Source organism: Nesoenas mayeri, assembly GCF_963082525.1.
Source record: "Nesoenas mayeri genome assembly, chromosome: 6".
NCBI classification, from domain to species: Eukaryota; Metazoa; Chordata; class Aves; order Columbiformes; family Columbidae; genus Nesoenas; species Nesoenas mayeri.
This window is the reverse complement of record NC_137545.1, coordinates 35,676,601-35,691,187: the sequence shown is the minus strand read 5'-3', so window position 1 is coordinate 35,691,187 and position 14,587 is coordinate 35,676,601. Positions and strand designations below refer to the sequence as shown.

At 37.6% G+C, this 14,587-nt stretch overlaps 1 protein-coding gene across 3 annotated transcripts in view; it reads left to right on the top strand.

The window, feature by feature from the left end:
* Positions 1-14,587, top strand: part of DPP10 (dipeptidyl peptidase like 10) — a gene marked incomplete at both ends in the record, with an annotated part of 492,309 nt that overhangs the window by 449,810 nt on the left and 27,912 nt on the right. For 2 of the 3 annotated variants that reach the window (XM_080346726.1, XM_080346725.1), the window contains 3 exons: positions 7,872-7,995; positions 10,372-10,410; positions 11,728-11,835. In XM_080346726.1, coding sequence (XP_080202852.1) covers positions 7,872-7,995; positions 10,372-10,410; positions 11,728-11,835 — 271 coding nt within the window. The remainder of the gene's footprint in view (positions 1-7,871; positions 7,996-10,371; positions 10,411-11,727; positions 11,836-14,587) is intronic. The other variant, XM_080346727.1, reaches the window with a different exon arrangement.

The following is a 14,587-nucleotide window of genomic DNA, read 5'->3' as shown; positions in this document are numbered from 1 at the left end:
TAATAATAACCGTAAAAGAGTTACTGCAGTCCAGATCTGGCTGCAGTCTAAGGGCCAGGGAAGCACTACTGCCTCTCTTCGCTCAGGGCATTTTCAGATAGAGAAAGGCATGAAAAGGATTGCCAACCATAAACCTACCTCTAGCTAAAAAAAAAAACAACCATAAACCTCTCTATATAGTTGTTCTTTTTGCGATTCCTACAGAACCCAAAAGATTTTACCATAATTGCTCCCAATACAATCAGAATGTTAGCAGCGGGTACTGATTCACAGCCATTGCAACCAGTTTTAAGGTGGCACAGCTCTTGTCTACACAAATTGAGGTACTCTAATTCAGTGCAGGAATAATTTAATAGTGAATTATGCCTTGCAATTATTTATGTCAGCTGGAATGCTGACTGATTGTGTTAGTGAAAGGAATGATTTTGAATGAGTTGTGCTTTTTGAAGCATTTTCTTTCTGTTGATGGGCCACTGCTGAAAAACATAATAAAATCTCCTGCTGCTTGCTAACCCTTCATTAATTTAAGTGATAGCGTAAGATTTGTAAGAGATTCCTTGCCATCAAGATTAGCATCTTAACTCCTCTTAAACAGCATTAAAATTGCCCTTTAAATGTCAGAGGGCACAAAGAAGTGAAATGGGAAAGCAATGTGTAAATCCCCGAGGAAAACAACGTTGAAAATGTTCTTCAGATGTTATGGTTTCACTCTGGCTTTTTCAGATTCATTCTTTCTCCACAACAGGTTGAAAATAAAAGTAGAATCAAATGAATGATATTGATATCTTAAAATATTTTTTGCACCAAGAAGCTGAAGGCTATAGCAGTAGCTCAATTTGTGGAATTTCTTTTCTAGAGTTAAGGGTTGTCTTTGCCAGATTTTAGGGTCCTTGATAAAGATATTGTTGCTGTTTAATTGAAATACTGTTCATGTTGAAAATTCTGGTTTGCTACTGTATCAGAAGACAGAGTAAAACTATTTAAACCTGGAAAAAAGTTATTTTCATAATAATTTTAGCTCTTAAGGTGTAATATCCATGCAATAAAAATTAGAAAAATTATATACTTGTCAGCCAAGTGTACTGTAAATCTTGCATTCTGACTCAGTATTTGAGTAGTAATCAGTCATCACACTGGTCATCAATCCATACATATCCATATATCATTATATACACAAGTATGAGGAGGTCCCTTCCAATCCCAAACATACTGTGATACTGTGAATGAGCTATGAACAGGCCTTTTTAGAGTGGAAATCTTTGTAGTGTGTATTGGCTGGAAGTTTTTTGTAAACTATTAGCTTTTTTATCAAAAGTAGTAGCTACTTTTAGGGGCCATTTTTTTTCAAAACCTTTCTCATCCATTTGTTGTGGAGTCACTAGTGAATAGGTCATGGGAGACTTTCAGAATTAAATGGAATGGAATACTATCATACCTAGTTTTATGGATCTTTCAGGGCAGAAACATTTTGGAAATACATATTGTATGAGCTGTTATTACAGCAGGAAGTCACTGCTACACAGAGAAACTACACAAATGGGTAGGGAAGGGGGCTTCTCTTCTTTATAACCACTAAAAGTAACATTCAGATCCTCAACTCTCCCCAGATTTTGTGCAGTGCAGAACCTGTGGAGGCAGAAAACTGTTTCTCTGATTTTTAGGGCATCTGGGAACTTGATGTAAGATTGAGTAAATTCTATGTTCTGCCTTCATTTCAGTGATTCTATAAAGGTGCTTGGTAATATTTCCCAAGTTTTGTTCATGTTTTTCTGATATAAAGGTAGCAATAACATTTGTAAATTTAGTCCTGGAAGTTTTATTCTGTGGAAGAATTTACCATCTACTGTGTACTGTTGATGCCGCAAAATGACTGGCAGTCTTCCTTTAAACCAGTGGTCGTATTCTGTGCAATTACTGTTTCCCCCTTGGTGTTTTCATTCCATGCATTCAATTACTTTCTGTTTTCTTCAGTGGCAATCAGGATTTTGCACTGCAAGGCTTTTTTTCTCATTAGTCCTAGAAAGCCAATATACCTGTAAGATGAAATATGTGTGCACTCGTATACTGCTAGCTCCTGAAGGTCTGGTTGGAAAGCTAATACCTCCTGCTGAAATCTTGAAAAAGCAATACGGTCAGTTCAGACCACTGTACCTTAGGACATCTGAAGAATCCTTGGAACTGGTGATATTTAGATATAAGGTATTAACGTGATATTTAGGAATTATGTAGGCTGATTTTTGCAAACCCCATGTTTGAATTTAGACCTGTCAGGCAGAAAATTTCAATTTCTTTTCCAAAGTGAAAGTTGGTAATGTGAAATAACACATGAAAGAAGCTGCAGTTGAGTTACTAGAGTAGAGCTGTGCTTCCATACATGATGAAAAGATTTTTCTGCTATGAGTGTGTATTGGCTCTTGAAAGTCTCAGCGTGGGGATCATCTCCTGCAAACTTTCCCCATTCTCAGCCATAGTGAGCAAACTGCATTGGCTCTGCACTATTCCCAGCCACTGCTGACCAGGTAGTTTTAAAACACACTAAAAGCAATTTTTCTTAGCTTTACAAATGGTATTTTTAGATGCCTGAAAAAATGCTATATGTCCACATTCCCGTTTCATATATGCCTGCTTTTAAAGAGACTGAAATACACAGTCAACCCTTCTGACTTTGACAAATTTAAATAATTTATATTGAATTTAATTAATCCTTCGTAGTGGAACTGAAAACACTTAAATTGAGTTTGCATAAATTCATGCAATGCTCTTACAAGCTTCAGCAATGTTTTTATCATCCACAAATTTCCAAATCAACAGAATCATTTGGATATTCATGCACTTCCAGTTTGAAATTGTGTTTTGAATCTAGAAAGGTTGTTTTTATACTTCTGGCAGCCAGTTTATCTGAGCCTTTCTTTGCAATATAAAGCATATTTGATTCTAACTGGAAATGGGAAAGATTAGGAAGAGGGGTGCAATTTGATATTAAGAAAATTGGGGTTGACTTTCAGCCTTCCTTAACTATGCTGTGTCTAGTCACGTCTTTCAAGCTTCTGCCCTTCCCCTCTTCTGTAACTTGGCAATAACAATACCTATCTCACGAGGTTAATATAGAGGATTAATTCACTATCATACCCTACAGCAAATGTTTGTAATCTATTCAGCCCAAGCTTGCAGGATAAAAATATGTTCACATAATATATTTATTTATTTATTTATAGAATGTATATATTGAAGCTTTCCCACACAGGGCCAAGGAATTTACTGATTATTCCCTTCCTGTTCAGTGGGAAGAAATGCAAGTTCTGTAGGTGGGCCAGGACCAACCCGGATCAGCAGGGATGGGGACCTGCCTGCCTGTCCAGCCGTCATCCTGCCAGAGGATTTGTGCTTGGGCTGAACAGGAGACAACAGCACGGGCTTATTGTTGCCAAGGCTGGACCCTGCTCCAGGAGGAGTGTGGCCAGCAGCTAAGGGAAGGTTGTGGTGTCCATGTCCCTTAAAAGCAGAGCACTACCCACACCGAATCTGAGGATTCAAGGGGGACGATGAGAGTCCATCACAGGGCTGCCAAGATGGTCATGGCCAGGGTTCATGGCTCAATGGACAGCAGAGCTTGTTGGCCTGGCTAGGATGGTGGCCACCAGCACCTATGCAAAGGGGAGCTAGAAAAGCTCCTTCTAGCCAAATGCTTGTGCCTTAGTCTCAGAAGAAAACTGTGGTACATGCATCAATGCACAAATAGATAAAGTCATGTGTGGTATACCACAATACTAATAAACTCTGGTTATCTTAGCTACCTTGCAGCTCATGTCTCAATTTGTGTTGTTTTCCCTGTGTGTTTCTGAGAAAGACATTTTCTACCTAGTGTCTGTAAATTCTCATACTCTTTGCAATACAGAATATTATAAATAATTTAAGAATATAGTAAATATTCTAGAGCATTGTGCATGGGGCAAGCTTCTGTTGCTTACCTTTTTAGATAACAACCTGCCAGCAAACCAGTAGAGCATAAGAAGTTGGTTTTCTCTAGCTGAACCCTGTTGTAGTTATTATACAAATCCAAATCTATTGGAACCATCAACAAAAGTAAGGTTCCATTTTCCATTGCCATAAATGTTAAATGTCTTACAGCTATTCTTATTAAGCAGATGTTTTATATTAATAATCTCATTGGCTTAGAGGTAAAGAAGGTTTCTTAATTATGGTGAATGGTATGAAGTTGCAAACTTTGACTCTCTTTTTTGAACGGTTTCTTATTTTTAAGTTTATTACTGTGGGTTATTATTCTCCTGTGATGTTAATCTGTCTGTTTCAAATCTAAGTATCTAATGTTCAAATTTAATTATGATTGCAACGCTGCTTCCAATGTAATGCAGTGCAAATCCCTTTCTTTTGTTCATCTTATTGTCTCTGTCGACTTTGCTAAGCACTTACAATCATCGCCACCAAGATACACATCTATGTCTTTCTAGTCACAAACATCTCACAAATTACAAGTGAAACAAGATGTGCTGGACATTCTTGAGCTATGATAAATACATTAGCAAACTGTTAAACCATCTCTGTAGAACTGTGTATCAGTTGAGATAATCAAAATGAAGGAAAACATTCTTAAGAAAGATTAAAAAAAATTGGGTTTTCAAGCTTGGCAAGGGTTGATAAACACCTTTGATATTTTAAAAGTTTTTTATCAGCAGTGAAAAATGAATCCAGATTTCATCAAGTTACAAGCCTTTGGAAAAAAAAGTTAATTGCCATATGCTCAGGAAAGACAGTTTCTTTCTTAACACCTACAGTTGGAGATTCTTTTTCTCACTGAATATCCTCCATCCCCCTCAGCCCCCAAGACCTGACCTCTCCTGTGTGCAGCATCCCCTCGGCACATACGGGATGGTCCAGCTCCTGCTGTTGAGCTGACTGTACACGTGTCGTGTTCCTGGTTCACAGGCCTAAGGGAAAGCTGTGCCTTCTTTATTCTGATTTCCTTATATAATTGCCTTAGGCCAATTTGAAGCCAAGCGACAGGTTTAAAAAGGGGATGTGCAATCAGAAGTAGCTCTCTGTCTGGTCAATGAGCTTGAAGCTCTTGTTTTTATGCATTTCCTTGTTCAGTCCAACTTAGAATAAGGTGAGTCACTTACAAGGTCCTTCAATATTCACTGATCGTGGGATGTTGTGGAAGGAGACTGCTTTTCTGTATTGTTAGTGTTTTCTGTCCACTTTTATCTAGAGTAAAGAAGAAAGCTAACTCTTTGGAATTCTGAAAGGAAAAACTCTGAGGGCAGATGAAAGAGACTCTAAAAAGTTTCAGATGAAAGTTTGATTAGACCATGAAATGGGAACTGGGTAAAAAAACAAAAAGACAGGTCTATGAAGCAGGGATTGAATGAGGTTTTCAGGAAGACCAAGGATATCAGTAGGAACCCTAAGAGTTTGTTAGATGGTTGGGATAGAGGTATCAGTGGGTTTTTGTGGTTCCCATGGTCATCTTAGACTGGCCCTGCTGTGATTTGGGGTCGATACGGAAAGCCCTGGAACTGCCTACACAAAGTGTAGGAAAAAGAAAGGAGTGGGGTGAGGAGACACAGCTTGAATAAAACAAGCCAAGGCAAGACAGAAAAGTCTGCTCTTATTAGGCCAATTGGATGCTAAAACTGGCTTCTGTCTCTGCCACACAGCCCCTGTGTAATACAGTGAATTTAAACCAACATTGCACAGGAGATTGGTAATTACATTTTTTACTCTTTGGACATGCAGAAAATTAATCCACAGTCTGATTTAAAAAATGTTCTCAAACAAGGACAGAAGTTGTGTTCTGAACATGCAAAGTACTGTAGAGCAGCTAATTAAATGGGTATCAAATGGAGAATCTAAAAATAGTGAAAATTTGTATTTAATATCTTGCTTCAGTCCTTTGTCTGGAAAGCAATCATAGTCTTTCCTTTTTAAAGTGATGTTGTAAGGAAACTTAGTGGATGTACAAATGCAGAGAGTCTGTTAATCCCAGTACATTTGTGTATTTGGATCTTGAGGGAAAAAGAGTGCGCTTATTTTCATTACTAGTACAATAGATTAGTTGCAAAAAAAAGCCTGATAAGTTTGGAAACACAATCTGATAGCAGCTTCCTCAGAACTAGAACAGGTTTTGCCCTGCAGGCATCTCTGGTTTTATTCAGCTGTATCAACTACTCTAATAAAACATACGATTTTCTTCCACAAACTTCGAATTGGTTGTATCTGTTGCCCTGCAACAACACAACTGCTCTGTGTGTGTGGATGCACACTGTATTTGTGAAACAATAGATTAACTGCAAAACTGTGAAATACAAAGGGACATTACCTAGAGACAGTATTTAATTTCAGAAGTGTGTTTCTACGTAAATATATACATACACACTATATTACACTCAGGATAAACACATCATAATGTTGTGAAATTAGTGCATAACTGATGGAAGGGGGATGAAAAGGAGTTTTTAAATTTTTTTGCTTTCACTTCAATGATCAAGGAGCTTATATCTGTGATGAAAGATGATGTTATGGTTTGATTTGAACAATTAATTTCTAAAACAGCTGAATTCTGAATTCCAAATTCTGGTTTCCATTCCTCACTGAAGACTTTTTCAAATGGAACAGCTCAGGCTGTGTTATTTTTTTATTTTTGGCATACATTTTTGCTCCTCAGTAAGATGAAAAGCTTTTTAAACAAAAAAAGTGTAAGTATTAGATTCAGAATATACCTGAAGCCACCATTTCTACTCATTATTCTGGTATCCACATGTGAAAATATCTATCTTACTAAAGGTCAAACATAAAAGCCAGAAGAAACTTGAGCATATTGGGTGGTTCAGCTGTGTCTTCAAATACAGCAGCAGGGCAAGGCTGGTGGAAGCTGCGGTGAATTGCTGTCTCCTGCATCTCCTCTGTGCAGCATCACAGTTGTATGCAATTGGCTGTTGGCACTGCTTAGCATCTTTGATCTAGTAAGAAGTCTTTTGAATGTATAATTAAATATGTGTTGTCAAAGAGTAATGAGACCTCCATCAGTATTAGATTAAAAGCCTAATGATATGCAAGCTAAGACGCTTGTTTTAAAAGGGGCCTGAGTTTCCAGGCAGGTTCACTCCACTGTTGCTCTTAACTCAGCTGGGCTGTGAAAGCTGCCACGGGTGGAGAAGTGAAGCAAATAGCCTGGCTGGGATGACAAGCTGCAACTGGGCTTCATCTGCAGCATCCCCGGTCTGACAGCCTGGCAGGACTTTTGAGAGGAGGGAGGCAGATGCTCCGTACCATGAGTCTGTGCCTAGAAAGCCTCCCTTGCTCAGCCAGGGTCGTTGAGGGACAGACAGTTTGACCAATACTTGTTACTTTAGAACCAGTGACATTTTGAAGTTGTCTCACCTGCAATTTAATAGACTTACAGACCTTTATGGTTTTTTTTTTGTTTGCTTGGCAGTAGGACTGGATTCTTTTGCAAAAATGTGTGCTTTCTGAAGGTATTTGGTATAGGAAAATAGTGGCTTCTGTGGAATTTTAGTGGTTTTTTTTAAGCTGGCCAGCAACTGCATGGTTCACACGTATTTACCAATATGTTTCACAAGTAAACGTTTCACAGTTTGAAAGTTTATCTGTTACAAATAGTGGAGACAGAGATGCTAATGGAGTACAAATTTCCCAGGGGAACAGCATGCTAGGACTGAGCATTCCTACTTGTAGGAACACAGATGCTGGACATTTGGGTGTTTTTTTTCTCCATCCCTTAGTACTGATACTGTCATATAGTACAAATCCAACATTTGATTAACTGTATATATTAAAAAAAAAAGTCTAATCTGAAAAAGGAATGATCTCAACACGATGTTTTATTTCCTTAGGGAATATTACATCACCATGGTGAAATGGGTAAGCAACACCAAGGCTGTGGTGAGATGGTTAAATAGACCTCAGAATATCTCCATCCTTACAGTTTGTGAAACCACGACTGGGGCTTGCAGCAAGGTAAGCTGGATTTTTTCAAAGGTCTCTTTTCAAAGTTTCTTCCTACATTTTGTTTTCATAATCAGAAAAAGATTTTTGGAAATCAGTGTGCAGATGCAGTAGTTGCAAGCAGAGTATAATTAGTCAACAGGGAAGAAATGGATGTGAGAGAATTCCAAATCTGGTGAAATGATTTCATGCAATTAGCAACTTTGAGTGACATTTTCAGAATTACTGAGCTTTATTCATTCATTAACTTCAATGGAAACTGCAGTTGCTGAACATTCTGTACTCTGGATATAGCAAGCACGGTGACTGGTTTCTCTTCTATCTGCCTGGTTTCTCCTCTGTCCCCGTACAGAGTTCCATTTCAGATCTTTCTGTCTCTCACAGCTTACATATGTTTAAGTAAAGGGTGTAACTTTCTGATAATTCCTGCAAATTTGATAGCAGAATTAAGTAACTTCAGAAAAAAAATAATTGAAAGGCAACAGTGATATTTCATTTTGACTGTAAGCCAAGCTGAAATACATGTTTCTATTGGAATCCAGCCACATCCCATCCCTTGACCCAGACTTTGACTTCTGGCACTCCGGCATTACATCTCTCCGTTTTCCCAGTCAGTCTTGCATCCTGAATGCAGTTGGCTTCTTTCCCATTCTGAGTCACGATCTCCTCCCAGACCCAGCTAAAAGTATAAATGTTTTGTATACGTGCTAACATCAGTACCAACAGATACTCCAAAGCAGAGGGTATAATTTGGCAGCGTAAATGGTTATGAGTGATTAATGTAGGTCTAAGTTTGGCCTCTGAGTCAAAAGGCGCCCGTCAGTGTCTGCTGATGAACTCAGTCCTGTTAGAGTGTTAGGGATCATTTCTGAGCTTGTCTGCTTCTTTTACTACATAGTGCAAGTTGCTTTTCCTGACTCAGAAACTGCAAATAAGTCCCCAGACTGTGGATTAAGATTGTGAACATGGAAATTTGTTGGTTGGGTTGCGTTTTACCTGGTTCCTGCAAGCCTTGTGCCCTTTTGTTAAGAAAGTCAGTCAGCAACCGCTGTGAGCAGTCGCTTCTGAAGGGAACCCTTGTGTGCTCCAAGGTCGATTGGACTTGTTTGAAATAGGTGTCCAGGGAGCTGTAATTTCGGGACATAATATAAGAGACACTGAGAAGTCCCATTCCAGAAGAAATAAAGTGCAGTGGAGGACGTTGTAGGTGGGTGAGAAAGGGTCGCGATGCAATGTCAACGTAGTGAGCACAGCTCAGCCAGGGCTCCTGCCCATTACCCTGCACGGTTCCTCAGCTGGGATAAAGTGATGCTCTTGGATTCAGTTATGAATGAGAAAAGGCCATACTGGGAGAATTCCATAGCATCATTTCATTTGGAAGAGACCCTCAGGGTCACCGAGTCCAACCATAACCTAACTCTAGCACTAAACCATGTCCTTAAGAACCTCATCTAAACGCCTTTTAAACCGCTCCAGGGATGGTGACTCCACCAGCACCCTGGGCAGCCTGTTCCAACCCGTTCCGTGAAGTTTTTTTTCCTAATATCCAATCTAAACCTCCTCTGGCACAACTTGAGTCCATTTCCTCTTGTCCTATCACTGGCTATTTGGTAGAAGATTTAACATTGTATCAGACCATTTGATTTCAATGGTAAACTTACTATTTTTTAAATTTTCTTTAGCATTTTGCACACTTTCTTAGTTCCAAAAAGTACTGTATAAAACCAGCTGCTATAGTAGCTACAAATTTTTCATTTTTCAGGCTGTATATGTACAGATCCTTCTGTAGCTAATAAATGTACATTACTTCAATGTGACTGTAACAATTTACAACAGTTGACGTCTAGTCTATATTTTTTTTCAAACAATGTGTGCATGGTATTTGGGTTTTTTTTTTTTAGATGGCATGATATAAAATATGAGCGTGACCAACAAGAAGCAATCGTTTGCATTTGTTTTTTTCTCTTCACCAATACCACACTACAAGCCATTAAAGCAAGGGATTCTGATTTGAAAAGGTCTCACACTTTGAGCTTGATGCTGGCTGTTTGCCCAGTGTTGATGAGGAACCTAAAATATCTAGTTGTCAGATGATGCCTAGAGGTAAAAAACAAATAGAACTGCCTGTGTAAAGCTTCTTGATATCTAATCAGAAAGGACTGAAAAAGGCATTCTTAGGTCCCCTGTGGTGTTCTAGCAAAAACTCTGAATAAAGCAGCTGACTTTGTAATTAAATTATCATTTGTTTCAATGTAAGTGCCAATGAAGAGATGGGAAGATTGTAACACAGTGGAAAAAAAACCACGAAATGGCTAGAGACTTTTACTGAATGTGGGAAATATTTTTGATCTATAGCTATTCCATAAAAGCAATTTTTTTCCTTTTTAGAAATATGAAATGCAGTCAGACCTGTGGCTTCCTAAACAGGTATAGTATAAATGCTCTTTCTGGGTGTATAATGTGTAATTGCTTCATTGTCTTTTTTATTTAATTATATATTATTTTATAAGCTATTACAATCCATTCCTTTAAAAAACTAACACTTTTTAGGATCCTAAATTAATGTAACAGCTGAGGATTATAGCAGTGCCTATGTAAATATTCAGATTGCAGCTTGTGTCTCTGGTAGTGGGAATCCTGAGCATCACACAGAGGACATTTCACTGTCTAGCTGACCATGTCAGTGGTGGAAAATGATATACACTTCCAGTGAGCAATTCAGCCCTTTGAACCAAGTCACCCATCTGGGTTTTGGAGCCAATGTTCCCTTCGGTTTCCCATCTCTAGATTGAGTTAAACAACCACTTGGATGACCAGCTGATTAACTACCTAACTCTTCGATAGTTAAAGATAGATCAGGCAAATCCCATTCCAAGCATGTCCTACATACTGTGCTGATTTTTTTCTGATTAAAAAGTAACCCCACCAAATTAATCCCAAAGGAGTTCAAAGATTAGAGGTCATACAGGTTGTAATTGGAATGCATAAGAATATTTCTAAATTCATACCCAGAACAATACATTGAACTAATATGTCAGCAGACGGTTCCATTTGCATAGCTTCAAAAGAGCTATCCAATAAACGGATGAAACACATTACATTTAAAATACATTTCAGGCTTCATTTTGCAATGTGCAAATGAGAAATCATTTTTTTAAAAAAATCTATGTTTTTATTGCAAGCCATTTTCCTTTAGTATTTCTGTGTAAAGTTAGACTTGGAGAAATAGTACCACTTCAGGCTGCAGTTTTGGTAAGACCATGATTCAGAGTATCACTTCAATGTGCTAATTTTTTCCATATAACTTTATTAAAATCAGTGAGTGTTAAGCATGTACTTAGTAATGTTTTACTGAGTCCAGACCATGGAAACATTTGTTCTCCTCATCACTGGTAGGACTTATCTCTGTCATTAATTGTATGTCTGTAAAGGATTTTATCCAGGAAAGTCCCGCTGCATTAGGGACTAAACTACCAGACCTCTAATTGAGAGGGAGAGTTTTGCAAGCACTGTAGCCCATACCTTAGGACAAAATTGCAAAACTACTGGCATGAACTACATTTACTGTTGGCCACCGCATTTTTGTTAATCTTAGCAGAATAAATTTAAAATCTAAGCATTTTTCACCAGTTGTCTTATGAGCACAGAAACTACCAAAACCACTGAGACAAAAAAACCTAAGCTGATGTTTCATTAGGAAGTTTAATGGAAGTGTGACAAACTAACATGGTATTACATTTATAGAATGAAGAACCAGTATTCTCCAAGGACGGCAGTAAGTTCTTCATGACCGTCCCAGTGAAGCAGGGAGGCCGGGGCGAATTTCACCACATAGCCATGTTTATTGTTCAGGTAAGGTTTTACTTCAGGCTATTTTTAATGTCCTAGTGGTCATCTAGGATTTTTACTGAGGACACATGACCCAAGCAAAGGCTTGCACTTTGCTAGACTCTGAACATTGCGTCGTGGTCATTTCTCCTGTCCAGGTTGTCCCTTGGTGCAGAGGGACATATTTATAACTTCTTGCAGAATAAGTGGAGTTCTCTCTCTTTTCTTAGACCTCTGCTGTGGTGGCATGTAAGGTCTGTAAATGAAAGGTACTTCCAAAGTACTTCTCTGGAAGATTTCATGTTTTCTTTGTACCTCTGCAGAGAAGCAGAGATGTTTTCTTGTTAAACCCTTTTGTTGATAATAATGTTTTATAGCCACAGAAATTCAAGAGACTGTCAGGAATGCTCATTTTACCCTCTTTATATACAGTATGTATGCACAAGTATAATTTTAAATGTCAATTCAGAATATTCAGAATTCTGGTCTTATATACAACAGTGAAGGAAGGCAATACCCGAAACTTAACATTTTGTGAAAATTAGGACTTCTTTATTACCCTTTGCAACATTTTCCAGTGGCTTCCATTTCCCGGAGTCATTGCTTTTTCCAAAGAAGAATCTGAAAGAAGATAAATTTACACTATGACTTTGAAGGTCACCAATATGAAGTTCTGATGAACTAATAAAGGAAATTATGCCCTGGAACAGAACACTTGAAGGCATCTATTTAAATCAGCAGAGTATTAATCCAGGTACTCTAGCAGAGCCATATGACATAGGAGGGATTATCAAGGTACCCAAAACATCAAAATAGCAGACTTGGCACCAGGCAACTCTATTATCTCCCTTTATGACAGTGTTCTGGTATGGACATTATTAAGTCTGAAATATGTTCACAGTGTACTGCAGACAGAAAAAAAAAAAAAGCGAAAGAACTTTAATAAAAATTTAACCTGAAGAAGCAAGAAAAAGATACTCATTCTCTAGAGTAAATATATCAAGAAAGAATCAGACAAGAAAAAAGGATCAAAGACATGTCAAATTCTATCTTCTAAAGAAAACAGTAACTTGGATGATGATCTGGTAAAGGTGTGTTAATATAGTAACCACACAAAAATTCACAGTGGAACAAAACTATTTAGTCAATCGAGTCTTGTTTTGGTTTCTTTCCCGATATGAATAAGTATCTTTAAAATACATGAAATAAAAATGATGTAGATCTGAAAATTAACTTGGAGTATTCCCAAGGATGTTATAGATACAATTGAATTTGCCTTAAACCTGTAGGGTCTAACATTTTTTACTACTAAAGAGCCCAGGAAATTTGATCTTAATACAGAAAAATATTTAAGCAAAAGACTAAGCTCCCATTCAATAAAATAACTAAATGTATACCTACTTCTAAATACATGTTTTAATCCCACCAGGATAGTGTTTAAAGTCAAGCTTATGATAAAGAGCTTAGTATGCTATCCCTTTTAGGCAGAATTAGAGCCCTGGGTACTGTACAGCTCCAAAAATAAAAAATACTTCTATTTTCACCACCATTGCCATGAATACACAAGTCTGAATGGTATCACCAATGATAAATTTGACTTTAAGTACATAGCTGCTCCCCAAAAGAAGAAGAAATGTGATATCCCTTGTATCAACCATTTTTCGTCAATAAGCAACATTCTCCGTGGTAATAGGGCTGATACAGGCAATAAAGGACAGGAAATGTGTTTATGTGATGTGTTTTGCACACTGCATTAATCTGATTGCCCATTATTTCTAAAGCAAACATGGAGGCATAAAAGTTTTATTAACCATTGCACATAAAGTCTTTTGTCGCATCAGATGTTGGTCACACCTTGTGAGAGCCACAGTGGCGTGACAAGTGCTCTGCAGAATTCAAAGCAGTCAGCGGGCCACCGGTACCCAGATCATCACAGTTTTTTTTCATTATGGAACTCAGATAACATTGAAATTTGGCATTCAGGTTCTCATTACTTCTCTGTACTTCTCAGTACAGATATCAGCTCATTAACAGAGATCAGCCTCCAAGTGCAGGAAAGTTAAAACACAGAACCAACATGGACATACAGTGACAAAGAAGTAAATTTTAATGGCTCGATTTAGATTAATTTTATCACTGAGGCTTATCTGTCAATTTTACAACAAGTGCTGACAAATTGTGGTTTTTCTTGGGCTGCATTTCTTTGGCTGTACTTTAGAAAAGCATGTGTTGATGATATAATCAAAGGAGGTTAGTAGAAGCATCTAATTAAATCTTCTTGCAAAGGGAGGTTACTGTTTACAAGGTTCCTGTCTATCATATATTATTTACTGTCTGGATGTGTGTTTTATTGTTTTCAAATGCTTTTAGTAACTTATGAAATATTTAAAGGAAACTAATCTCAAAATGGGATTGAATCGTGTTATGTATCTAGAAACTTCTTACATGAGGATTTGCAACTCTTGAAAGTCTCTTTTTTCCAACCACAAAATAAGAATTATAAAGTAGCTTTAATGGATCAAGGCAAAAACTTCCTGCAAGCCTCATAAATTATGTATTATGGCTGTAACCTTGAAAAATAACCATGTTTATTAACGCTTGGCTAGGCTTTTTATTGCTGTTTCTTGTTAGATTCTGTGATCCCAGTATTTAAATATCTCTTTCAATAGTTGCAGCTTCTCTCTCAAGAAGAAGAAGAAATAGTCACTTTTAATAAATCACTAATTTGTATTTTAATCATTCCTGGAAACAGCACTGAGTATCAGAACCTTCCTGA